General features: G+C 39.8%; 1 protein-coding gene across 2 annotated transcripts in view; it reads left to right on the top strand.

Moving 5' to 3' along the window:
- The window catches only part of LOC139169217 (NADH-cytochrome b5 reductase 3-like), a 42,765-nt gene extending 17,301 nt beyond the window's left edge, over positions 1 to 25,464 (top strand). The window contains exons 3-10 of one of the 2 annotated variants that reach the window (XR_011559433.1): positions 2,827 to 2,899; positions 5,590 to 5,696; positions 7,021 to 7,150; positions 10,086 to 10,169; positions 11,961 to 12,046; positions 21,100 to 21,199; positions 22,623 to 23,966; positions 24,027 to 25,464. Coding sequence is in view for 1 of the 2 variants with exons in the window: in XM_070755087.1 (XP_070611188.1) it covers positions 2,827 to 2,899; positions 5,590 to 5,696; positions 7,021 to 7,150; positions 10,086 to 10,169; positions 11,961 to 12,046; positions 21,100 to 21,199; positions 22,623 to 22,795 (753 nt within the window). In the remaining variant the exon portion in view is untranslated. Of the gene's footprint in view, positions 1 to 2,826; positions 2,900 to 5,589; positions 5,697 to 7,020; positions 7,151 to 10,085; positions 10,170 to 11,960; positions 12,047 to 21,099; positions 21,200 to 22,622 lie in introns of both variants that reach the window. The other variant, XM_070755087.1, reaches the window with a different exon arrangement.
- The last annotated feature ends 746 nt before the right edge of the window (positions 25,465 to 26,210 follow it).

The raw sequence follows: 26,210 nt of genomic DNA, 5'->3' as shown, positions 1-26,210 counted from the left end.
TTGACTGACCCCTCGCACCCTGGACACAAACTGTTTCAACTCCCACCCTCAAAACGTTGCTACAGAGCACCGCACACCAAGACAACTAGACACAAAACCTGTTTTTCCCCGAACGCCATTACTCTGCTAAACAAATAATTCCCTCAACACTGCCAAACTATTTATTAAGTCTGCACTACTATTACTACTAGTTTATTATCATCACTCCTATCACCTATTTCCTCCCACTTATGACTGTAACTTGTTGCTTGTATCCTAAGAATTTTATTAATATTGATTGTTTCCTCATTGCTTATTTGACCCCTATGACCATCATTAAGTGTTTTTACCTCCTGATTCTTGACAAATGTATCTTGTCTTTTATGTACACTGAGAGCATCTGCACCAAAGACAAAACCCTTGTGTGTCCAATCTCACTTGGCCAATTAAGAATTCTATTCTATTCTATTCTAAAAATAATATTTCATACTCCCTAACTGTTGATATGTGGCGTTTTTATCTATATCAACCTTTGAAGCATTGTATTCTTTGAGAAATATTGCAAAAGGTAGGTTAGTGTTGTGGCTTTTCGTAATAAAGAGGAAGAATAGAATAGAATAGAATAGGGTAGAATTCTTTATTAGCCAAGTGTGAATGGACACACAAGGAATTTGTCCTTCTTGCATATGCTCTCAGTGTACATAAAAGAAAAGATAGAATAGAATAGAATACAATTTGTTATTGGCCAAGTGTGAATGGACACACAAGGAATTTGTCCTTGTTGCATATGCTCGCAGTGTACATAAAAGAATAGAATAGAATAGAATTCTTAATTGGCCAAGTGTGAATGGACACACAAGGAATTTGTCCTTGTTGCATATGCTCGCAGTGTACATAAAAGAATAGAATAGAATAGAATTCTTAATTGGCCAAGTGTGAATGGACACACAAAGAATTTGTCCTTGTTGCATATGCTCGCAGTGTACATAAAAGAATAGAATAGAATAGAACAGAATTCTTTATTGCCCAAGTGTGAATGGACACACAAATAATTTGTCCTTGTTGCATATGCTCTCAGTGTACATAAAAGAAAAGATACATTCGTCAAGAATCATAAGGTACAACACTTAATGTAGAGATTAAGAGATTAATGTTAGTGTTGTGGCCTTTCGTAATAAAGAGAGGTTGAAAAACTGGATGTTGCAGGCTACTCGCCTTTATATTTAAATTTATTTAGAAATTCTCTATAGACGCCTACTCGCTCACAGTGATTCTAGGCCTGCGATGGCTTACCTGTGCCACAGGTGTTGCGCAGAGCCATATCTGAGGGCCCATAATATCAGTTGCATGCGCTGGTCAGCTGATTTTTGGCCTTGGTGAAGGCCATTTTCACCCTCTGGAGGCTTCAAGGAAGCTTGCTTGAAGCCTCCAGAGTGCAAAAAATGGCCCAACCAGAAGTTTTTCCAAATTTTTGATTTGCCCCCTTGGGCTGTTTTTGGCACTCCAGAGACTTCAGGGAAGCCTGAAAGTGGAAAACAGCCCAACAGGGGACACGTATTTGAGGGGATGCTACAAAGAAGAAAGGGTCAAGCTATGCTCCAAAACACCAGACAGCACGACAAGAAGCAATGGATGGAAAGCCATCAAGGAGAGAAGCCACCTAGAACTATAGTTTTTAGCTATAGTTTTAATTATTGGATTTGTACCGCATTGTTTAATTGTTCTTGTGAGCTGCCCCGAGTCTTCAGAGAGAGGCGGCATACAAATCTATTTTTTTTATTATTATTATTATTATTATTATTATTATTATTATTATTATTATTATTATTATTATTATTATTATGTCAGTACAACACAGCAAACGAGATCACTATGCTGGATTTCGTATTTCATCACCAGTCGGGCACTTCCCAAGCACCTAGGACTGCGTGATGTAGGGGCGAATTATGTCCCAGTAAAGCGGCCTTTTGCAATTGACAGATGGAGATGTTGTCAATTCTGATGGTTTTCAAATGTCCGCTGAGATCCTTTGGCCCTGCGCCCAGCGTGCCAAGGACCACTGGGACCACTTTCACGGGCTTATGCCAGAGTCGTTGCAGCTCGATTTTTAGATCTTCGTATTTCACTAATTTCTCTAGCTGCTTCTCCTCAATTCTGCTGTCTCCTGGGATTGCGATGTCGATGATCCACACTTTCTTTTTCTCCACGATCACAATGTCTGGGGTGTTATGCTTCAGAATTCGGTCAGTCTGAAGTCGGAAGTCCCACAGTAGTTTTGCTTGCTCATTTTCGACCACTTTTTCAGGCTTATGATCCCACCAGTTCTTTGCCACTGGTAAATGGTAGTTCCGGCACCAGTTCCAGTGGATCATCTGTGCCACAGCATCATGTCTATGCTTGTAGCCAGTCTGTGCGATCTTTTTGCAGCAGCTGAGTATGTGATCAATTGTTTCATCTGTTTCTTTACAGAGTCTGCACTTTGGATCGTCTGTTGATTTTTCAATTCTGGCTTTGACAGCATTTGTTCTAATGGCCTATTATTATTATTATTATTATTATTATTATTATTATTATTATTATTATTATTTATTATTATTTTTGAGGAATTTTCTAACAGTGAAGACAATCAACCAACGACTCCCAAAATGTGTAACTGAAGTGTTGGCTTTGTATGGTCAGATAGCACCACAAACCACGAAAGACGGTTAAGGGGTCAGTCTTGGTTGGGTGCTGTTGGGAACTGGAATATAGATAAATGTTACCTAGCTAATGAACATTTGGGCTTGGATGGAGCCTGTGTAACTCTGCCCTGGTTTTACGAAGTTTCTCTCTCTCTCTCTTTTTCAGCACGTCAGTCATGATACCAGGAAGTTTCGCTTCGCTCTGCCAAGCCCAAGGCATGTTTTAGGGCTTCCTGTGGGTAAGCTGTTTATATTAAAATAAACTATATATATATATATATATATATATAAACTGCCTTGAAATGGCCCTGGGTTGGGCCTAGAGGCAAAAAGGAGCTGTGACGTTCCTTCAATATACCAGTGTGATCCGACATAAAAAACATATAGCCCCTCCCTGGTACAGAGCTGAAGGGATCAGGTCTGGTGGCTCAGCTGTTAATTCTCTGCCTTACAAGGCAGAAGCTGCTGGATCAAATCCCAAAAAGGGTGTGGCTAGCTGATGAGGCCAGAACAAGGCCGAAATGGTGCCATCCTAGTCTCCCTTAATTTTAAAATTTCAGCACAAAACATGTGATACATATATATATATTATATATGTATGTCACATGGTTTTTTTTGCTGAATTTGAAAATTAAGGGAGACTAGGATAGATCTATTTCGGCCTTATTTTGGCCTCATCAGCTAGCCATACCCACTGGGACTTGAACCTGCAGCCTTTGCCTTGTAAGGCAGAGAATTATCCTCTAGGCTACAGTATCCAATCCCTGTATATGTATATGTGTTGTGGTTAGCTCTGGCCCAGCTCCTGCCCCAAGGAAGGTGGAGGTGGAGGTGGGGGAGACATCCACATGCCGCAGGCCTGTTTTGCTTCCAGTAGAATCTGCCGACGAAGCCTCCTCTGACCAAGGAAGCATGAGTGACAGGGAAGAGGGGAGTTTGGCAGACAGCCCAGGAAGAGATCAGTCATCTGTATCACCCCTGGATTCTGAACAAGAATTAATGACACATCCACGCATGTGTAGAGTGATACATAGGAGACAACAACTAAAAGATTATTACAAGAGAATACGAGGCCACCTGTGGTTGGGTGGGGCTGCTGTAATTAGTGCTACAGATAAAAGTGCAGCCTGGTGTTTTAGCCTCATGGCAGTTTATCTGATTCATTGCTTCGTCAAGATCATGGTTTTTTGCTGTTCAAGATTGTGTGTGTGGACTCTCTGGACTTTAGAATTGGACTCAATTTCCCAGTTATTGGGTGGGCAATTGGATTACATTTAACCTGTGCCTTGTGTGTACCAGAAAATCCCTTTGACATTTAAAAAGGAAGCTGTTGCTGTTTTTCTGTTGATAAAAACTTTTGGGTTTTCCTTTTATCGTGTGGTGTGTGTCTTCCTGGACTAATTACCCTGTAATTACAGGCAGTTGAGACACGCCGGCAGAACATATATGTATATATATACTTATCCAAAGCAGCACCTGTACAGTCGTACCAGTACAGATAAGGATGCCACACCAGTAGCGAAAGTTGCGCTGCGCATACAGCTTCCCTTCTCCTGCATGTGCTTGTCTGTCCCAGCGGGTTTTTTGCTTCTGACGATTTTTAAATTCTGTGCATGCGTGAAAGCAAAAATCACCAAAATCTCAGGTGCGCGCATGTCCCCTGGAGAGATTTTTCTTCTTCCTGGTCGTGCACAGAAGCAAAAAAAACAATGCATGTGCGCAGGAGAAGGCCTTAGGCCCTTCCATCCTTGATATTCTTTGGATCCTCACAAAGAATATTTAATGCTTGTTTTTTCTCCTGGTTGCCACCCAACTCCCACTGTGGCACCAAAAAATAACACACCTCCCATAACACAATTGTGATTGTTTACGATTGGTAGCCGGGAGAAAAACCTGGATAGGTATCAAGCGAATTTGCAACCATGGCTTCCGCGGTTTTGTTTTGTTTTTCCTTCCTTCCTTTCGTTGGCGAGTGGAATCTGTAATTGGAGGGCCAGCTGCTCCTCCTGTCCCCTGCCAGAGGGCCTTTTGTGCAGGGGAGCAGGTGTCGGGCGTTGTGTTTGCGCCTTGGAAGCGATAAGGAAGCCAAATGATGATCCCTCTTGTTTCATCTTTCTATTTTATTTATTTATTGTGTCCAATGCACAATAATACACAATGAAGGTTATAGAGGATACAGTAGAGAAGAAATATGAGATATAGGAGAGACTATAGGACAGGGGACGGAAGGCACTCTAGTGCACTTATGTATGCCCCTTTACTGACTTCTTAGGAATCTGGAGAGAAAAAGAAAAGAAGGTATAGTAATAGAACATATCAATGAAGGAATAGAAGAAGAGATATAGGAATAGAAGAAAGGTATAGGAGATATAGGAGAGCAATAGGACAGGGGACGGAAGGCACTCTAGTGCACTTGTACTCGCCCCTTACTGACCTCTTAGGAATCTGGAGAGGTCAACCGTGGATAGTCTAAGGGTAAAATGTTGGGGGTTAGGGGATGACACTACAGAGTCCGGTAATGAGTTCCACGCTTCCACAACCCGATTACTAAAGTCATATTTTTTACAGTCAAGTTTGGAGCGGTTAATATTAAGCTTGAATCTGTTGTGTGCTCTTGTGTTGTTCTGGTTGAAGCTGAAGTAGTCTTTGACAGGCAGGACGTTGCAGCATAGGATCTTGTGGGCAATACTTAGATCTTGTTTAAGGCATCTTAGTTCTAGTCTTTCTAGGCCCAGGATTGAAAGTCTAGTCTGGTAGGGTGTTCTATTTTGAGTGGAGGAGTGAAGGGCTCTTCTGGTGAAGTATCTTTGGACATTTTCAAGGGTGTTAATGTCTGAGATGCGATATGGGTTCCAAACAGATGAGCTGTATTCGAGGATGGGTCTGGCGAAGGTTTTGTAAGCTTTCTTTTTATCTTTTGACCTTTTAGGGCAGCATATTTACCTCTCGTCCAGGATCGACGGGAATTTGGTGATCAGGCCTTACACGCCCGTCAGCAGTGATGATGACAAAGGATTCGTGGACCTTGTTGTCAAGGTAGAAGCTTTTGCGATTAATCATTTCGTTAAGCTTATCACAATCCACTGGTCAAAAAAATAAAGGGAACACTTAAACAACTCCAAGTCAATCAAAACTACTGTGAAATCACTGTCCACTTAGGAAGCAATGCTGATTGACCATCAACTTCACCTGCTGTTGTGAACATTCAACTTTGTGCAGAACAAAGTCTTCAATGAGAATATTACTGTTGTGAGCCGCCCCGAGTCTACGGAGAGGGGCGGCATACAAATCTAATTAATAATAATAATAATAATAATAATAATAATAATAATAATAATAATAATATTTCATTCATTCAGATCTAGGATGGGTTCTTTGAGGGGTCCCTTTATTTTTTTTGAGCAGTATATATTTATTATTTATTAATTGGACTTTTATGCTGCCCCTCTTCAAGTACTCGTAGCGGCTCACAACATATAGAAAAAATACAACATCGTAATCCAATTAATTTAAAAACAATTAATATAAAATATTGACAAAATTGAACGGTTCCAAAGACAGGCTACAAGAATGGTGGAAGATCTCAAGCATAAAACGTATCAGGAAAGACTTCATGAACTCAATCTGTATAGTCTGGAGGACGGAAGGAAAAGGGGGGACATGATCGAAACATTTAAATATATTAAAGGGTTAAATAAGGTCCAGGAGGGAAGTGTTTTTAATAGGAATGTGAACACAAGAACAAGGGGACACAATCTGAAGTTAGTTGGGGGAAAGATCAAAAGCAACATGAGAAAATATTATTTTACTGAAAGAGTAGTAGATCCTTGGAACAAACTTCCAGCAGACGTGGTTGGCAAATCCACAGTAGCTGAATTTAAATATGCCTGGGATAAACATATATTCATTGTAAGATAAAATACAGGAAATAGTATAAGGGCAGACTAGATGGACCATGAGGTCTTTTTCTGCCGTCAGTCTTCTATGTTTCTATGTTTCTAAAACTCCAATAATATTAAAATCAGTCGGTACCATTTACACAATGAACATACATTACATTCGTTTGGCCAGGGGGCTAGGATCTAATGACCTCACGCCTGGCGGCATAAATGAGTCTTTAGACGAAAAGCGGAGAAGGGGGAGCAGTGCAAATATCCGGGGGGATCTGATTCCAGAGGGCCGGGGCCCCCACAGAGAAGGCTCTTCCCCTGGGCCCCGCCAAGCAACATTGTCCAGTTGACCGGGACCTGGAGAAGGCCGACTCTGTGGTCGCTGGGATTCATGCGGCATGGGGCAGTCCCAAAAGTAGTTGTTTTTGTCATCTGCACCTTCAGTTCTAAAGGTATTTTCTCCCCTCTAGATCTATTTCAAAGGGGTTCACCCCAAATTTCCCGAAGGAGGGAAGATGTCCCAGTATCTGGAGAGCCTAAAGATGGAGGACACCATTGATTTTCGGGGACCCAGTGGACTGCTCGTTTACAAGGGAAAAGGTGAGGCCCTGGAAGCTGAATGTCAAGTTGGAAAAGGTGGCGGTTGTGGCCAGGCGGGGTTTGCGCACAGCTTTGGGTCTCTGGCGCAAGGGTGTCTCAGAAAGGTTTGGCTTGTGCGCATGTGCAGGAACAGTTTTATTACTGTTGTTAGCCGCCCCGAGTCTACGGAGAGGGGTGGCATACAAATTTGATAAATAGGTAGGTAGGTAGGTAGGTAGGTAGGTAGGTAGGTAGGTAGGTAGATAAGATAGATAGATAGATAGATAGATAGATAGATAGATAGATAGATAGATAGATAGATAGATAGATAGTAATAGATAGTAATAGATAGATAGAAATAGATAGATAGATAGTAATAGATAGTAATAGATAGATAGATAGATAGATAGATAGATAGATAGATAGATAGATAGATAGATAGTAATAGATAGATAGATAGATAGATAGATAGATAGATAGATAGATAGATAGTAATGGATAGATAGATAGATAGATATGATATAATAGATAGATAGATAGATAGATAGATAGATAGATATGATATAATAGATAGATAGATAGATAGATATGATATAATAGATAGATAGATAGTAATAGATAGATAGATAGATAGATAGATAGATAGATAGATAGATAGATAGATAGATAGATAGATAAGCAAAACCTTGCGAGAGGACAAGAGAGATTTCTATGAAAAAAAATATATTGGAATTTACAAAGTGGAGTAAACTTACCTTAGAGTTACAGAACAAACAGCACAAAGAGTACTATACCGTATGGGATAAATTTTTTAATTGGATCCAGAGAGAAAAAGAAAGAGAGAGAGAAAAAAATAGAACATCTGTAAATTTAAAGGAAAATAGAGAAACCGAATATTCGGAATGGTTATCGTAAATATGTATTTTACTCTGCCATGACCGGTACGCGCCCTGGAAGGCGTCTTCGGGGACCTCTCGCAAGGGCTTTGTCACCGCTGATTGGATCTCTTCTATGGACGGAAAACGGGTTCCTTTCAGGGCTGGGGACAAAAAGAAGTCTGCTGGGGTGACATCAGGACTATGGGGGGGGGGCAGCATTGGCACCTGGTGTTTGGCCAGGAACTCAGGGACTGGTAGCATGTTGTGGCAAGGCACATTTTTCGTCCATAGAAGAGATTTATTTTTATTTTATTTATTTTATTACTTAGATTTGTATGCCGCCCCTCTCCGAAGACTCGGGGCGGCTCACAACATGTAAAAAACAAATCATAAGCAATCAGACAAATTTAAAATATTTAAATATTTAAAAAAACCCTATATGCTAACAGTCACACACACAGACATGCCATGCATAAATTAAGCGTGCCCAGGGGGAGATGTTTCAGTTCCCCGATGCCTGACGGCAAAGGTGGGTTTTAAGGAGTTTACGGAAGGCAGGAAGGGTAGGGGCAGTTCTAATCTCCGGGGGGAGTTGGTTCCAGAGGGCCGGGGCCGCCACAGAGAAGGCTCTTCCCCTGGGGCCCGCCAACCGACATTGTTTAGTTGACGGGACCCGGAGAAGGCCCACTCTGTGGGACCTAATCGGTCGCTGGGATTCGTGCGGCAGGAGGCGGTCTCGGAGATATTCTGGTCCGATGCCATGAAGGGCTTTAAAGGTCATAACCAACACTTTGAATTGTGACCGGAAATTGATCGGCAACCAATGCAGACTGCGGAGTGATGGTGAAACATGGGCATACCTAGGTAGGCCCATGACTGCTCTCGCAGCTGCATTTTGCACGATCTGAAGTTTCCGAACACTTTTCAAAGGTAGCCCCATGTAGAGAGCATTACAGTAGTCGAACCTCGAGGTGATGAGGGCATGAGTGACTGTGAGCAATGAGTCCCGGTCCAGATAGGGCCGCAACTGGTGCACCAGGCGAACCTGGGCAAACGCCCCCCTCGCCACAGCTGAAAGATGTTGTTCTAATGTGAGCTGTGGATCGAGGAGGACGCCCAAGTTGCGGACCCTCTCCGAGGGGGTCAATAATTCCCCCCCCAGGGTGATGGACGGACAGATGGGATTGTCCTTGGGAGGCAGAACCCACAGCCACTCCGTCTTATCCGGGTTGAGCTTGAGTCTGTTGACACCCATCCAGGCCCCAACAGCCTCCAGGCACCGGCACATCACTTCCACCGCTTCGTTGACTGGGCATGGGGTGGAGATGTAAAGCTGGGTATCATCCGCATATTGATGATACCTCACCCCATGTCCTTGGATGATCTCGCCCAGCGGTTTCATGTAGATGTTGAATAGCAGGGGGGAGAGGACCGACCCCTGAGGTACCCCACAAGGGAGAAACCTAGGAGTCGACCTCTGGCCCCCCACTAACACCGACTGCGACCGGCCAGAGAGGTAGGAAGAGAACCACTGAAGGACAGTGCCTCCCACTCCCAACCCCTCCAGCCGGTGCAGAAGGATACCATGGTCGATGGTATCGAAAGCCGCTGAGAGGTCAAGGAGCACCAGGACAGAGGATAAACCCCTGTCCCGGGCCCGCCAGAGATCATCCATCAACGCGACCAAAGCGGTTTCCGTGCCGTAACCGGCCCTGAAACCCGACTGATGAAGACTTTGCGAGAGGTCCCCGAAAACGCCTTCCGGGACGCATACCGGTTATGGCAGAGTCCCTGGGAAAAATGTGTAGAAGCCCAAGGACAGTACTTTGAAGAATTTTAAGCGTTTGTGCAAATCTGTTCAATAAATTACTTTTTTAAAAAATAATTGCATTACTTTTTGGAACGTAATGGTTTTTTAATAGATATTTGGCAACTGTTCATTGAGATTAGGAGTGGGCAAAAGATATCAAATCTGACATCGATGGGCATTAAAAGCCCCTTTTTGGATTCGAGACGTGTTGCATGCTGCCAATCCACTTCCTAAGCCCTATTGTTGTTTTTTAAATTTCTCCCTCCAGGTTTATTTGCGATTCGTGCAGACAAAAAATCCGAACCAGTTCTGAAGCAGGTGAAATTCGTCGGGTTGATTGCAGGTGGAACAGGTACTCCAAAATTACGTTTTCCTGCCTTTCATTATTCAACAGGATGTTTTCAGGTGCGAAGAAGTATTTTTTCAGAAGTATTTTTCAGAGTATGAGTCTTCGGAGAGGGGAGGTATACAAATCTAATTATATTATTATTATTATTATTATTATTATTATTATTATTTATTATTATTATTATTATTATTATTATTATTATTATTATTATTATATGCACCTTTTCCCCCATAAAAGAGGCTGAAAATTTGGGTGCATCTTATACTCCAAATGTAGCTTTTCAAAGCTTTTGTGGTCAGCCCTGACAAGGAGCTAATTTTCCTGACTTTTACCAGCTTGAAGGCTTTTTCATTGCAATTCTCTGTGAAGAATTTCCAGCCCTAAGTCTTTGCAGGCTTTTTCCATTGCTACTCCCTCCAAAAAAGGGTTTTTTTCCATCCCTAAGTTTTCACAGGCTTTTTTTTCATTGCTACTCACTCCAAAAAAAGGGTTTTTTTCCCCATGCCCTAAGTCTTTGCAGGCTTGTTTTCATTGCTACTCACTCCAAAAAGGGTTTTTTCCCCTGCCCTAAGTCTTTGCAGGCTTTTTTCATTGCTACTCCCTCCAAAAAGGGTTTTTCCCCCCTGCCCTAAGTCTTTGCAGGCTTGTTTTCGTTGCTACTCAATCCAAAAAAAGGTTTTTTTCCAGCCCTAACTGTTCTGCCTGACTGGGCTCAGGCAATGCATTACAGTCCAAGGAAAAGAAATCAAACACACACGTGCTCTTCTAATCAGCAAACTTGTATTAAACAAACAAAAAAAGGTTACTCAAAACAGTCTTTAGTGTCAGGAAATAATGAAAGGGCAAGGCTTAATTCAGCCGCATACAAGACACAGGAAAAAACAAAGACAACCTGCATGGAGCAGAAACGTTTCAGGAGTCCTTTGAATCTTTGGAGCAAACAGCAAGTCCCAGAGTTTTCACCTCCCACGTGTCTGAAAAAGCTGGGTTGAAAACTCCAACGGCACGGAACAGAAACTTCAGAGCAGGAACCACAAAATAACACAGATAAACAGCCACAGTTTGCCTTGGGCCTCTGTTCCCTTTTATCCCTTTAGCCCTCATTAAGGGAACCACACCCAGCCCAGGTGCTACTCTGATCACCTGTAATAATCCTTTAATTGAGCCCTCCTTTGCATAGCTCTTCGGCTACGCATGTCTATGAATTGGTCTGCAGAGGAATCCAAGGACGATAGACTGTCTGAGCGACTGCATGCCAAATCCCCTGGGCTGTCTGCTGAGTCCTGCGAACCAGTGGCCTCATCCTCCTGGCTGTCGGCCACGTCTTCCTGGCTGTCAGCCAGGCTTTCACACTCATTTTGTGCTGCATCTCTCCCATCTGTGAGAGCAATGGCTGGCCCAGGCCCAAACACAACACTAACCAGGGGGAAAATAATGTTCGGAAGCTGACTAAGGATGCTGGCCAGATGAATACCCGGTGCGTCTTATACTCCAAAAAATATGGTGCCCATTAACTTTTAGTTAAGATAATTTATTGACCATGGATCTGGTCCATTAATATTCAACATTAAATTGGCGCTCGATAAAGAGCCAATGGAATTCAAGAGGGATTGGAGTTAGAACGTTTGTGGCAGTGTAAAGATTCTAAACTTATGGCTCACTTAACTCCACCTCCGATTCTGACATCTCTTCTGCACATCTGGACAAGGTTCATTTAACCATTTCTCTCCTCTCTTTCTCTTCTTCCTTCCCTCCCTTTCTTTCTCTGTCCCTCTCTGTTTCTCTTTCCTGAAGGAATTACTCCCATGTTGCAACTCATTCGAGCAATTGTAAAGGACGAGGGGGATCCCACCGTTTGCTACTTACTCTTTGCTAATCAGGTAGGACAATTTCTTTTTCTGCCTTTACTAAGGAGCAGAGAGCAAATTATGTTGTGGAGAATAAATGAAATAGGTGCCGATATTTCATGCCAACAATATTCAAGCCTTTACTCAATATTTATTTATTGATTGATTGATTGATTGGATTTGTATGCCGCCCCTCTCCAGAGACTCGGGGCGGCTAACAGCAATAATAAAACAGCATATAATAATAATCCAATACTAAAAACAGTTAAAAACCCATTATAATAAAAACCAAACATACATACAGACATACCATGCATAAAATTGTAGAGGCCTAGGAGGAAAGAGTATCTCAATTCCCCCATGACTGGCGGCAGAGGTGGGTTTTAAGTAGCTTACGAAAGGCAAGGAGGGTGGGGGCAATTCTAATCTCTGGGGGGAGTTGGTTCCAGAGGACCGGGGCCGCCACAGAGAAGGCTCTTCCCCTGGGTTCCGCCAAGTGGCATTGTTTAGTTGACGGGACCCGGAGAAGATCCACTCTGTGGGACCTAACTGGTCGCTGGGATTCGTGCAGCAGAAGGCGGTCCCTGAGATAATCTGGTCCGGTGCCATGAAGGGCTTTATATTTTATAAGATATTTATCCCACTATTTTTATTGGTTTTTCCCCTGCACCAAACCACAAATCTTTTCCAATGAAGTCATTCTCACAAGAGCGAATTGATAGCTGTAAATCCTCTCAACCAAACATCATTTAAAGTGTTCTAGACAGGGCTTCCGGTTTGGCGGTGATCGCGGCGGGACATCCTTGGCAGGGCTCTGCCAAGCGATCCCTTCTATCCCCTTCGAAGGTCGCATTTGCGATCGGATCGGGCTCGGATGGCCCGATCCCAGAACAGGGGGCTCCCCTCTGCCCGAGGAGCCATCGCTGAGACTCCAGAGGCAGCGGTTCGCCCCGCAGCTTTGAAGACGGGAGAACCGATCCTCTTCGCCTGAGAGGACCGGCCAGCGCTTTCTCCCCTCACCCAGCGGGAAGCTGAGAAAAAGCTTTAAATTGAAAGATCTACATTTAACTAACTGAAAAAGAATACATCCGATAAAGGACTCAAGGTAAAAAATTTCCTCTTTGTTTCAAGACCAAAATCTGAAGATTTGATCGCTCGCAAGCCTCAAGGGAAAGTTTTCTTTTTAACGAGGCGAAAGTGAAAGTTTTTTTTTTCTGAGTCTCATCCGCAAATAACAGCCGAGACTAAATTCTCTCATCTTCATTGTTTCCATCTTGTATTTGAATTTTGGAATCTATAAAATATTTTTTCTTATTCTATGCTTTAATAAAAGATTTTGAACTGGAAATGGCTAATTAGAAGATTTCAATGCTTAAAAGAAGTTAGTAAAGATGACTAAAATTTCTTTTTTATAGTCTGTTAAATCATTGTGTTCTGGGCTGACATCTTAACTGCGGAGGAATATAACTTTGTTGCCTTATTTTTTCTCCCATCCTGTTGTCTTTGCAACATAATATCATTATATAACAACTTGAAAATAAATGGGAAATAGAAGGAACTGATACCTTTCCTTTGGAATATTTACCTTTGGATTAACCTACTTGGATTACTTGCTGACTGTTTTTGAACTACTTTGGATTACTTGCTGATTGCTTTTTTTCCTTGGGATTATTTTTTTTTCTGAGAACCTTTTCACATCTGCCTGATCATATGAACTTCTGACTTACAACCTGACTCCATCTTGGGATCTATTTTTTTTGCCTTTGTCTTGAATTTGGAAAAGAACATAGACTCCATTTTAACTACAAGAAAATTATTAATTTGACTTTTTTTTTTTGTGAGACCTGCAACTGGGATTAAGTTCAATTGTATTTTCTGACATTGGGATTCACACTCTTTATTCATCTAATATAATTTCCTGATTTATAAGAAGAATATAACTATATATATTGTGTTTTTTTTTGATTAATTAACTCTTTCTTTGTTCTCCTTCTGATTTTCCTTCTCTTTATTTCTATTTTTGAAAGAAGTTTGAACTGAAGACTATGCATTGTTAGCAAACCTTGGTTTCCTGCTCTATTTTAATTATTTGAATTGAAATACTCCCCATTTCTTTTCTTTTTTTTTCTCTCCCTTTTTCTCCCTCTTCTTGCTGCCTTATTAAATCTTTTTTCTCTTCTTTTTTTCTTTGTACTTTTTCAAACTTTCCCTTTTTAAAATAATTATTACTCTTTCTTTGCTGTCATTTATTTTGTCTTTTTATTAGACCATTTATTTTTAACTTCTACTGGTTTTTTATTCCTAAAAGTTTTATATTAGTTCCTGAGGTATTATATCTTTAAATTTTTAAAGACAATCTAAATTTTTAAAATAATTAATAACAATATATATTGGATTTTGAATTTTGAACTTTCTTGATAATTGAACAGTTATAATTTAAGCGTAACCGCTAATAAAACAGATTGAATAGATTTGGAATTTATAGAAATTTTCTCCTTTTCACTATATATAAATTTAGATTGATTTAAATTAACTCAAATTTTAAACAGCGGATTCAAAATTGATAATGTCAACTTATTCAACCGTTGTTAAAACAGTCAAAAAACAACCTACTGCAACAATCTCTTCTCCACAAGTGTCCCCACGTCCTTCCCCGACACACCAGGCCTCAGCTATGTCTTCCAAGGATAAAGAAAAAGACAAAACAACGCAGCCCAACTTTGCAACATTACAAGAAACTTTAAACAATATGCAGGACTCTATCTTTAAATCTCTAGAGAATGCCACCCAACAAAGAGAGGTTATAAAAGAGGATGCAACACAACAAAGGGAAGCCATAAAAGCAGACTTGGCAGAATTTAAAAAGGAGATGGCCCAACTGAAAGCTGATATGGGCGAGGTGAAAGACCAGATAAAGGAGATCCAACAAACACTACAAGAAAGTGATGATCGAGTGGAAAAGGTTGAAGAGAAATCTGACAAAAACGCAAAAAGAATTGATTATCTTGAAGGGAGAGCTGATGCAAGACACAGAAGACATGATGAATCAATTATTCAGCTGGAGATGCAACGTGCTTCGTATGGACTACGATTTCAGAATATGAAAGAGGAAAAAGATGAAGATTTAAAAATGACTATGGCGGAAACGATTGGAGGTATACTCCAGGAGGATCCTGCTGCGCTAGTGAAAGAAATTGATGAAGTTTACAGGACTTCGGATAGTTACATCCGTCGCCACAATCTTCCAAGAGAGATTCATATCAAATTCACCAGGAAAACTTTGCGAGATGACATACTCCATTGGGCAAGAAACTCCAAACTCCAACATCAAGGAGTGGAAATAAAAATATTAAAACAAGTTCCAAGAAGTGTCAGAGAGAGCAGAAGAGATTACCAGTTTCTTACCAGAATTTTGATCAAAGAAAATATAACCTATCGTTGGTTAATCCCACAAGGTCTTTCTCTGACATGGCGTTCTACAAGATACAAGCTGGAAAATGTAGAACAAGCTAGGTATTTCTTTGAAAATAGTGGCATCAGCCACATGGACTTTTCAGATAAACAACAAGAGGCCCATCAACAACCAGCACAACAGCAATCAGGGGAGATACTAGCAATCCAACAAGAAGAACTATTGGGGGCTACAGCTCTAGCAATAGAGCAGGACCAAGGTGCTATAAGAAGAGTTCAGCCGCAGCGAGAAACCAAAAAACCCACTAAATGACAACAACTAAAGATCTAAAGATCTTTTCGGTAAACGTTAACGGACTTAATGAACCAAGGAAAAGGAAACAAATCTTTTCTAAAATCAGAAATCAAAATGCTCAAATTGCAATATTACAAGAAGTACATATCAAAAAAGATAACCAAAAATTATTGTTGAATCCCAAAATTGGAAAAATGTATGCTGCATTAGCAGATCAAAAAAAAAGAGGTGTGGTGATGTATGTAGAGAATTCTATAAATTCCAAACAGATATATAAGGATAATGATGGTAGAATATTGATTGTACAAGTTGATATTGAACCTAGACCTATAGTGGTTGTTTCTATTTATGCTCCCAATGAAGACCAAATGATATTTTATAAAAATTTACATCAAATAATAATAGACTTAGCTATTGAGAATGTATTAATAATAGGTGATTTTAATGCTATTGTGAATAGGCAATTAGACCATTCAGGGGGAGGGAGCCATAATAAAAGGAAAAAAACAAAAAGAAATCTACTACCTAGTACTTTCCAAAAAATGAAAACAGAATTATTGCTAAATGATATATGGAGGGAAAGACACCCCCATAAAAGACAATTTACGTTTTATTCTAATCCCCACAAAATCTGGACAAGAATAGACATGGTATGGACATCAAAAATGGTTGCAGAAGAAATAAGGGAAGTAGAGATAGATGTTAATACATGGGCTGACCACAACCCAATAGTGGTCTATATAAGAAGGAACAACAAACAGAATATTTGGCGGATGAATAGAATTATACTAAATGATAAGAAATATAAAGATTGGATCGAAAAGGAATTAAAAATATTTCTTGAGATTAACAAAACCCCAGACACCACTCCACAGAATATATGGGATACACTCAAAGCTTATATAAGAGGGTTAACAATATCTTACACAGCAAAATATAATAAGGAAAATAAATTAAAGTATGTACAACTAATAAATGAATTAAAACAATTGGAATTTGCATCGCAGCAACACACTAAGAACAGAGACTTTAAAACAGAAATAAATGTAATTAAACATAAAATTAGAATTATAGAACAAAATCAAATAACTGAAAAAATTAAAAGAGCAAAACAACATTATTTTGAACATGCAAATAAACCAGGCAGATGGTTAGCATATAAACTTAGAAAGCAGAGTCAATCCAAATTGATAAAAAAATTAGAAGACAAAGATGGTACAATAAAATATGATACAGAAGGAAAGGCGGACATTGTTTATAACTTTTACAAAGATCTTTATGCCAAAGACAATGTTACTGAAGATGAGGTTTTTAATTACTTACAGGCTTCAAAATTACCACAAATAACAGAAGATCAACAGACTATGTTGGATGGTCCAATAACAATGGAAGAACTCCTAACTATAATTAAAAAACAGAAAAACAATAAGGCCACTGGTCCGGATGCTATACCGGCAGAATGGTATAAGATAGACAATGAAATAGTAAGAAACTATATGTTAGAAATTTTTAATTCATCTAGACTTGAGGGCAAAATTCCGAAATCTTGGTCAGAATCGCTGACAACTTTAATACACAAATCCGGCACTGACCCACTAAAAATCAAAAACTATAGACCCATATCTTTATTAAATGTAGATTATAAAATATTTATTGCCATTTATGCAGACAGACTTAAAAGAATTATAAATGGAATAATACATCAAGACCAAAATGGATTTCTACCAGGGCGACAAATTAAAAATAACCTTAGAACAGTAATAAATACATTAGAATACTATGAACAACACCCAGATAAGACAGCATCCTTAATGTTCTTAGATGCTCAAAAGGCCTTTGACAACGTTAACTGGACATTTATAAAAATGCAATTAAACAAAATGAGATTTGGCTCAAAATTTGTTAATTTAATAGATACTATATACTCAAAACAAACGACTAAAATAATATTAAATAATAACCAATTACAAGCACTTGATATAAACAAGGGAGTTCGTCAAGGATGTCCTATATCACCATTGTTATTTATTATGACTCTTGAAACTTTATTAATTAAAATAAGAGCGGATTCCGAAATAAAAGGTTTAACTATAGGAGACGAAACTTACAAACTCCAAGCTTTTGCAGATGACTTAACGTTTATAATTGAAGAACCGATAACAACTGTCCCTTCTTTATTGCAAACCATTGAACAATTCGGAAAGGTAGCAGGTTTAAAGATAAATAAAAGTAAAACTTCTTTCTTAACCAAAAATATGAATAAAATACAAGAAACTAAATTAGAAAATATTTCTGGAATAAAAACCGTAAAGAAAGTAAAATATTTAGGAATAAATTTAACAGCGAAAACAATAACTTTAAAAAATGATAATTATATAAAATTATTATCAGAAATTAAAAAAGATTTAGAAACATGGAACAACCTGAAAATATCATTTTTAGGAAGAATTGCCACAATCAAGATGAATATTTTGCCTAAGGTTTTATTTCTTTTTCAGGTAATTCCAATAAACCCAGGGGGAACTTTCTTTAAAACTTTGACAAACTTAGTTAAAAAATTTATATGGCAAGGGAAAAAAGCAAGGATAAAAATAAACTGTTTGGAAGACATTAAAGAAAGAGGAGGATTTGGTCTTCCAAACTGGAAATTATATTATCAGGCCGCCGCCTTAACATGGATTAAAGATTGGATAACCTTAGAGAATAAAAGAATATTAAATTTAGAAGGACATGATCTTATGCTGGGTTGGCATGCATTTATATGGTATGACAAGGAAAAAAATCACTCATATTTTAAAAGACACACATTAAGGAAGTATTTACTAGAGGTTTGGAAGGACATAAAGAAAAATCACTTCTTAAATGTTCCAGAATGGATAGCCCCCCTAGAAGCAATAACACATCCAAAATCTATAAAAGACACGAAAATATTTTATAGATATAAAGAATTATTAAATGATCAGATGAAGCTAAAGCTTAGAAATAAACTACAAGAAGAAGGGATAATAATAGATTGGTGGCATTATGCCCAGATTCGATCCAGATACCAGAAGGATATAACTCTTTATACTTTTAATAAAAGTAAGAATCTGCTAAGTCATTTAATTATTAATAATTCAGTAAAAATGATAGGGAAAATATACAAATTTCTTATCGCTCACAAAAATATAGAGTTGACTCTAAAAGATACCATGATAAGATGGTGCAGAAATATAGGCAAGGAAATAGATATAGATACTTGGGAAAAAGTCTGGATTAATAATTGGAAAATGACCAAGTCAGTTTCATTAAAAGAAAACCAAATTAAAATGTTTTATAGATGGCACCTTCCACCTAACAGGATAGCTAAAATGTTTCCTAAAACATCCCCACTGTGTTGGAAATGCAAGAAAGATATAGGAACTTATTACCATCAATGGTGGACATGTAGCAAAGCTAAAACTTATTGGAAGATGATTGAGAAGATATTAAAAGAAATATTAAAATATGACATAGATAACACCCCGGAATTCTATTTATTAGGAATTACTAATCAGACTTATAAGAAGGAAACTCTTTACTTAATTATACACATATTAACTGCGGCTAGAATAATATATGCGCAAAACTGGAAGGGGGAGGAAATCCCCAAGAAAGAAGAAGTTATAGCTAAAATATTAGACTGCGCTGAAATGGATATGATGACAAGACGATTAAACGATCAAGAAGATACAAAATTTTATGAAACATGGAACAACATATATAAATGGTTAGATAAGAAAAAATAAGAGATAGATCTGTTTTTATTTAGGTAATAACAATATTAGATGTATTTGTTGATGATTTTGACATAGTTGTTTACCTATAAGTGATATATTAAAAATTTTGTTTTATGTATGCTTAGTAATTGAGATTAGTTTGAATGTTTGATTAGATGAATATATTACACTTAAATAACATATTAAGCATTTTTACTTATACTGTACTAATATTCCATTTAAGATTTGAAAATTTTTTACTAGACTTTTCAACATTCAACAAATGTTTGATTATGTATTCTTTTCTCTATTTGAATGTATACTTTCAAAAGAAGCGGGGAAATACATCCCCATTTTATGTTTAATGTTTGTACGTCTGTATGTCTGTTTTATGAAAAATAATAAAAAAAAATTGAAAAAAAAATAAAAAAAAAAAATAAAGTGTTCTAGACAGACGGCCCGAATGAAATAAATTCATTTTAATACTGAGTCGAATACTTCAGCAAGGCGATTAACAACAGCTCAGAACAAATGCTATTCAATTAAATGTAATTACCCTGAACTTTGATAATAGTACAGCATCATTCACTCACATTAAATTATATTTTGAGTAGACTCAAAGATTGCTACTAGTGGTTAACTTTTTTTTTTTGTGAAGTTGTTTAGATTGTCTAAATTTTGCTACCATGGTGCAGTTCGCTTTAGCTCGGGTTCCCCAATTTCTTTTCATTGGATTTTTAAGAGAGGATTAATATTCTTTTGTTGATAAAAAATGTATACAGTAATTGTGAATATTGTTGACACATTCTAAAGTACAGTGATACCTTGTTTTACAAACTTAATGGGTTCCGGGACGAGGTTCTTAAGGTGAAAAGTTTGTAAGATGAAACAATGTTTCCCATAGGAATCGATGGAAAAGCGATTAATGCGTGCAAGCCCAAAATTCACCCCTTTTGCCAGCCGAAGCGCCTGTTTTTGCGCTGCTGGGATTCCCCTGCGGCTCCCCTCCATGGGAAACCCCACCTCCGGACTTCCGTGTTTTTGTGATGCTGCAGGGGGATCCCAGCATCGCAAAAACGAGCGCTTCGCTGGCAACGGAAGTTGGGAGGTGGGATTTCCCAGCGAAGGGAGCATCAGTGAAATCGCAGCATCGCAAAAACACCAAAGTCCTCGAAACCCCACCTCTGGACCTCTGTGTTTTTGCAATGCTGCGATTTCACTGAGGCTCCCCTCGCTGGGAAACCCCACCTCCAGACTTCCGTTGCCAGCGAAGCACCCGTTTTTGCGCTGCTGGGATTCCCCTGCTGGGATTCTCCTGCAGCATCACAAAAACACGGAAGTCCAGAGGTGGGGTTTCCCATGGAGGGGAGCCTCAGAGGAATCCCAGCAGCGCAAAAACGAGCCCTTCGCTGGCAACGGAAGTCCGGAGGTGGGGCCTCCCAGCGGTGGCGGTGGGTTTGTAAGGTGAAAATAGTTTGTAAAAAGTGGCAAAAAAAGTCTTAAACCCCGGGTTTGTATCTCAAAAAGTTTGTATGACGAGGCGTTTTTAAGACGAGGTATCACTGTATACGCGTTGACACATGTATAAAAACTGGAGAAAAAATAAATGAGATAAAAATGACAATATTGTGTTTCCGGGACAGACTGAAAGTGACATCTTGCTACGAACGGAACTTGAGGAAGTCCGAGCCCGACATTCGGCCCAGTTTAAACTGTGGTATACGTTGGACAGAGCTCCTGAGAGTAAGTAATCCAGGACACAGTTTAAAATTAAGATTAAGAGGAATGCTACGGCCATTCCACTTGAGGGCTAAATATTAACACAGCCCTGTAAAATTTTCATGGATGAGTCACACCTAATTCCTCAAGCCTGTGTAGTTTCCTGCTGTATTCCCATGGGGTTTTGTTTGCCTCACTATCCTAGTTTGCAATTCTAGGATTTTCCCATCCGCATATTAACCCGTGATTGACCTTGGTTAACTTTTTAAATCCCAACCCTTATCGGCCATACGCCTTCCTCAATTCATCTATTTTATTTTATTTAGTTATAGAGGTAGAGGTATAACAAGCAGGAAGAGGGAGATTGTGATCCCGCTATATAGAGCGCTGGTGAGACCACATTTGGAATACTGTGTTCCCTCCTGGACCTTATTTAACCCTTTCACATATTTAAATGTTTCGATCGTGTCCCCCCTTTTCCTTCTGTCCTCCAGACTCTACAGATGGAGTTCATGAAGTCTTTCCTGATAGGTTTTGTGCTTAAGACCTTCCACCATTCTTGGAGCCCGTCTTTGGACCCGTTCAGTTTGATCCATGTCTTTTTGTAGGTGAGGTCTCCAGAACTGGACACAGTATTATTCCAAATGGGGTCTCACCAGCACTCTATATAAGGGGATCACAATCTCCCTCTTCCTGCTTGTTGGATTAAGATTGGATTAAGTCCAATCTTCACTAATTTATCTATCAGCTCTTTATGTGGAACCGTATCAAAGGCTTTGCTGAAGTCCAGATAGGCAATATCCACGGCACCACCTTAATCCAACACCTTTGTGACATAGTCAAAGAAATCAATGAGATTAGTCTGACATGATTTGCCTTCAGTAAAGCCATGCTGATTTGGGTCCAATAAGTTATTGTTTTTTAGGTGCTGATTTATCCTCTTTTTGAATAGAGTCTCCATCATTTTAACTACAACTGATGTCAAGCTAACTGGCCTGTAGTTACAAGCTTCTTCTCTACTGCCCTTCTTGTGGATAGGCACAACACTGGCCATTCTCCAATCCTCAGGAACTTCTCCTGTTAACAGGGATTGGTTAAACAAATCAGTCAGGGGGGTAGCAATGACAGATCTGAGTTCTTTAAGAACTCTGGGGTGGATACCATCTGGACCCATTGCCTTATTTATCTTTAATCGTTCATGTAATGAACAGCTGGGACTTATTTTTTGATTTGCCGATGCATTTTAAACATTTAAACCTCTCTGCTACTGAACTGTTAGAATTACATGCTGAGATCTTGTCAAATCCGTGTGTGTGTGTGTATGTGTGTGTGTGTGCCTATTTCTTGGGGGAGCCCTTCGCTGGGACAGGACACCCACACGCCGATCATGTTGATATCTTGGTTTTGGGAAGAGATAATCAGAGAAACCTGGTCTTTCCCGACACAGAGTGGGATTACAGCCGAGGCTTCGTGAACGAAGAGATGCTGAAGACCCACATGCCTCCACCCCAAGACGACGTTCTCATCCTGATGTGTGGCCCACCGCCCATGATCCAGTACGCCTGCATTCCTAACCTGGAGAAATTGGGTTACACCAAAGAGATGTGGTTTACTTACTAACTGGGAGTCGGGATAAAATAGAAGGGGGGAAGAAAAAAGGGTAAAGGAGGAGGAGGAGAATTCTTGGGAATAAAACAGGTAACGGGAACTAACGTCCGTAAACAAAGAGGTGGGACCGACGTTCAGAGGAATTCCAACTTGCGCCCTCTTGTCGTCACTCGCCTTTCTAATCCTGGCGAGCGGAAACCACAGCTAGACCGATTAATCGTGTTGTAGATCCTACTCTTCGCTTTGCTCTGTGTATCAATTCTGTCCTAAGGCAGGTGGAAGGAAGTTTGGGTTTTATTTTATTTTTTTCATTCCCAGATTTGCAAAAATGTAGCCGGGCTCTTGTATCGCCAAAGAGTTTGTTGTGAGATCCGTGGAGGGGGGAAGGAGGTGACTTTCACACTCCGTTTCCGCACCAAAGCTTTAAATGCACGTCTGTTTTGCACCAACACGTGTGTGTGTGTGTCCCCTCCTTCATTTGCAAGGGATGGGGGAGACATTGATTGACAGGGCGACCCACAGAAACATAATTCATCTAGAAAACAGTGAATCGATTGGTTCTGTCCTTCTCAAATTATGGACATGAATGAGGGAGGTCCAATCTTGAATTTCTTAATAGGGAAACACCCCATAGAAAGGTTGAGTTGAAGTCCACCTAGCTTAGTCCACCTCACTTAAAGAAGTTAACGTTGAGTTGAAGTCCACCTAGGTCAAACAGACCAACGTTGAATTGATGTCCACTAGCTTAAATAGGCCAATATTGAGTTGAAATCCACCTATCTTAAACAGGCCAATGTTGAGTTGAAGTCCACCTCGCTTAAATAAGCCAACATTGAGTTGAAGTCCACCTAGGTCAAACAGACCAACGTTGAGTTGAAGTCCACCTAGGTCAAACAGACCAATGTTGAGTTGAAGTCCACCTAGGTCAAACAGACCAACGTTGAGTTGACGTCCACTAGCTTAAACAGGCCGATGTTGAGTTGAAGTCCACCTAGGTCAAACAGGCCAATGTTGAGTTCGAGCCAACCTACAGAAACATACTTGTCTGGAAACCAGTGAATTGATTGGTTCTGTCCTTCTCAAATTATGGAGATGAAAGAGGGAAGTCCAATCTTGAAATTTTTAATAGGGATACACCCCATAGAATAGAAAGGTTAAGTTGAAGTCCACCTAGCTTAAATAGGCCAACGTTGAGTTGAAGTCCACCTACCTCTAAACAGCGAGGTCCACCCCACTTAAACAGGCCAACATTGAGTTGAAGTCCACCTAGCTCTAAACAGCAAGGTCCACCCCGCTTAAACAGGCCAACATTGAGTTGAAGTCCACCTAGTTTAAACAGGTGAACCTTGAGTTGGAGCCAATCTTCAGAGACATACTTGTCTGGAAACCAGTGAATTGATTGGTTCTGTCCTTCTCAAATTATGGACATGAAAGAGGGAGGACCAATCTTGAAATTCTTAATAGGGGCCCACCCCACAGGACAGAAATAAACAGGTGGCCTCTACTTCCTTCCGGCCTTTGCCTGGGCACAGAATTTGCAGCTGGGCTTTTGCTTAGGATGGAATAAGGGTGTGTATACAGGAGGCTTCCTAAACCTACCTGGTCCACAGGATAGCTCTAAACCCAGAACCATCTCCCATAAATATTCACTGGGGTGGGGATGAAAGGAATGTCAATTTTGTTTGGAGGGTTTGGTTGATAGGTGGATGATGGGATAGCATGTTAGTGGAATGAGATGCGTCTATAGGCCTGCTTGTATTTTAAGTACAGTCAATAGTGTATCCCTCTAAAGGAATTTCTTTGACATTATTCTATTCTAATATTCTACCGCACTAGCCGTCAATGGTCCTCTTTTAATTAGCTAAACACATACCCATGCTTATATACATATATAGAGAAGTAGTTCAGTTATAAAAGATATATCCATGTATTGTTTCAGTAGCCACTCATGGAATTCTGGGAGGTTGAAGCCCACCTAACTTATACAAGCCAAGGTTGAGTTGACGTCCACCTAACTTAAACAGGCCAAGGTTGAGTTGGCTTCCATCTAACTTAAACAGGCCGACGTTGAGTTGATGTCCACCTAACTTAAACAGGCCAAGGTTAAGTTGACATCCACTTAGCTTAAACAGGCCAACGTTGAGTTGACATCCACCTAGTTTAAACAGGCCAAAGTTGAGCTGACGTCCACCTAGCATAAACAGGCCAACATTGAGTTGATGTCCACTCAGCTTAAACAGGCCAACATTGAGTTGACGTCCACCTAACTTAAACAGGCCATGGTTGAGTTGACTTCCACCTAGCTTAAACAGGCCAACATTGAGTTGACATCCACCTAACTTAAACAGGCCAAGGTTGAGTTGAAGTCTACCTACCTTAAAAAAGTCAATGTTGAGTAGACATCCACCTAGCTTAAACAGGCCAAGATTGAGGGGAAAACTGCAATAGATTCTTTGTTCACCTGTCCTCCTGCCGCAGAAAATAAAGTTTATATCATGCTCCTTTGTGCTTCAAGTGAATAAAACAGCCTTTTACCTTTTACTAACTGACCATATCGAAGCTGAAGAACAACGGATGGATCTGTTTGTAACAAAGTTTTGTATTACTTCACCTGCCTTACTCAGCTCTTTGACTTTTTTCAACTCTTTGTGGTAGAAATAAAACTTTCCCCCTCCCCTTAAGATGTCTTGCGGGGTTCTTTTGATTCATTAACCTTGGGTTATAATCAACTGGAAGGCTCTTTCTGACCACCTGCTTTTACAAGATCACCTACAAAAAGAAAAGTGATCAGCTTTGCAGATTTGTCCTCCCATTTTTGCAACCAAATAATCCAGTAATAAGAATTGGGTTCTGATTAGGAAGGAAGGAAGGAAGGAAGGAAAAGAAGGAATGGGAAGGAAGGAAGGAAATAGTAAGAAAACAAAAGGACAAAGGGGGAGGAATAGGAAGGAAGGAAGAAAATAGTAAAGGACTAAAACTACATGAATATTTTATACGATACTAGGAGCTGGACACCTGTGCTTTGCAGGAAACTGTGATCAGGCTTTATTTATTTTATTATTATTGATTGATTGATTGATTGATTGATTGATTGATTGATTGATTTGCCGCCCCTCTCCGTGGACTTGGGCGGCTAACAGCAGTGATAAACTGACAGTTAAAGTTTGAAAAATTATGTAGAATGTGTAACTCCTTAACATCAGGGTTAATATAAAGCAGCTGGCAGTTGGAACAGAGTTCTTTTCAGGTGGGGAGGGGGAGTAGAATGTCTAATCTCCTACTGAGCAGGGAACTCTCAAATAACACATCCTAGATCTGAATGAATGAAATATTCTCATTGAATACTGTTCTGTACAAAGTTGAATGTGCACAACAGCAGGTGAAAACAATGGTCAGTCTTGCTTTGTGTTTGATTGACTTGGGAGTT

This window comes from Erythrolamprus reginae, chromosome 6 (genome assembly GCF_031021105.1).
Source record: "Erythrolamprus reginae isolate rEryReg1 chromosome 6, rEryReg1.hap1, whole genome shotgun sequence".
In the NCBI taxonomy this organism is placed as follows: domain Eukaryota; kingdom Metazoa; phylum Chordata; class Lepidosauria; order Squamata; family Dipsadidae; genus Erythrolamprus; species Erythrolamprus reginae.
This window is presented reverse-complemented; position numbering and strand designations above follow the sequence as displayed.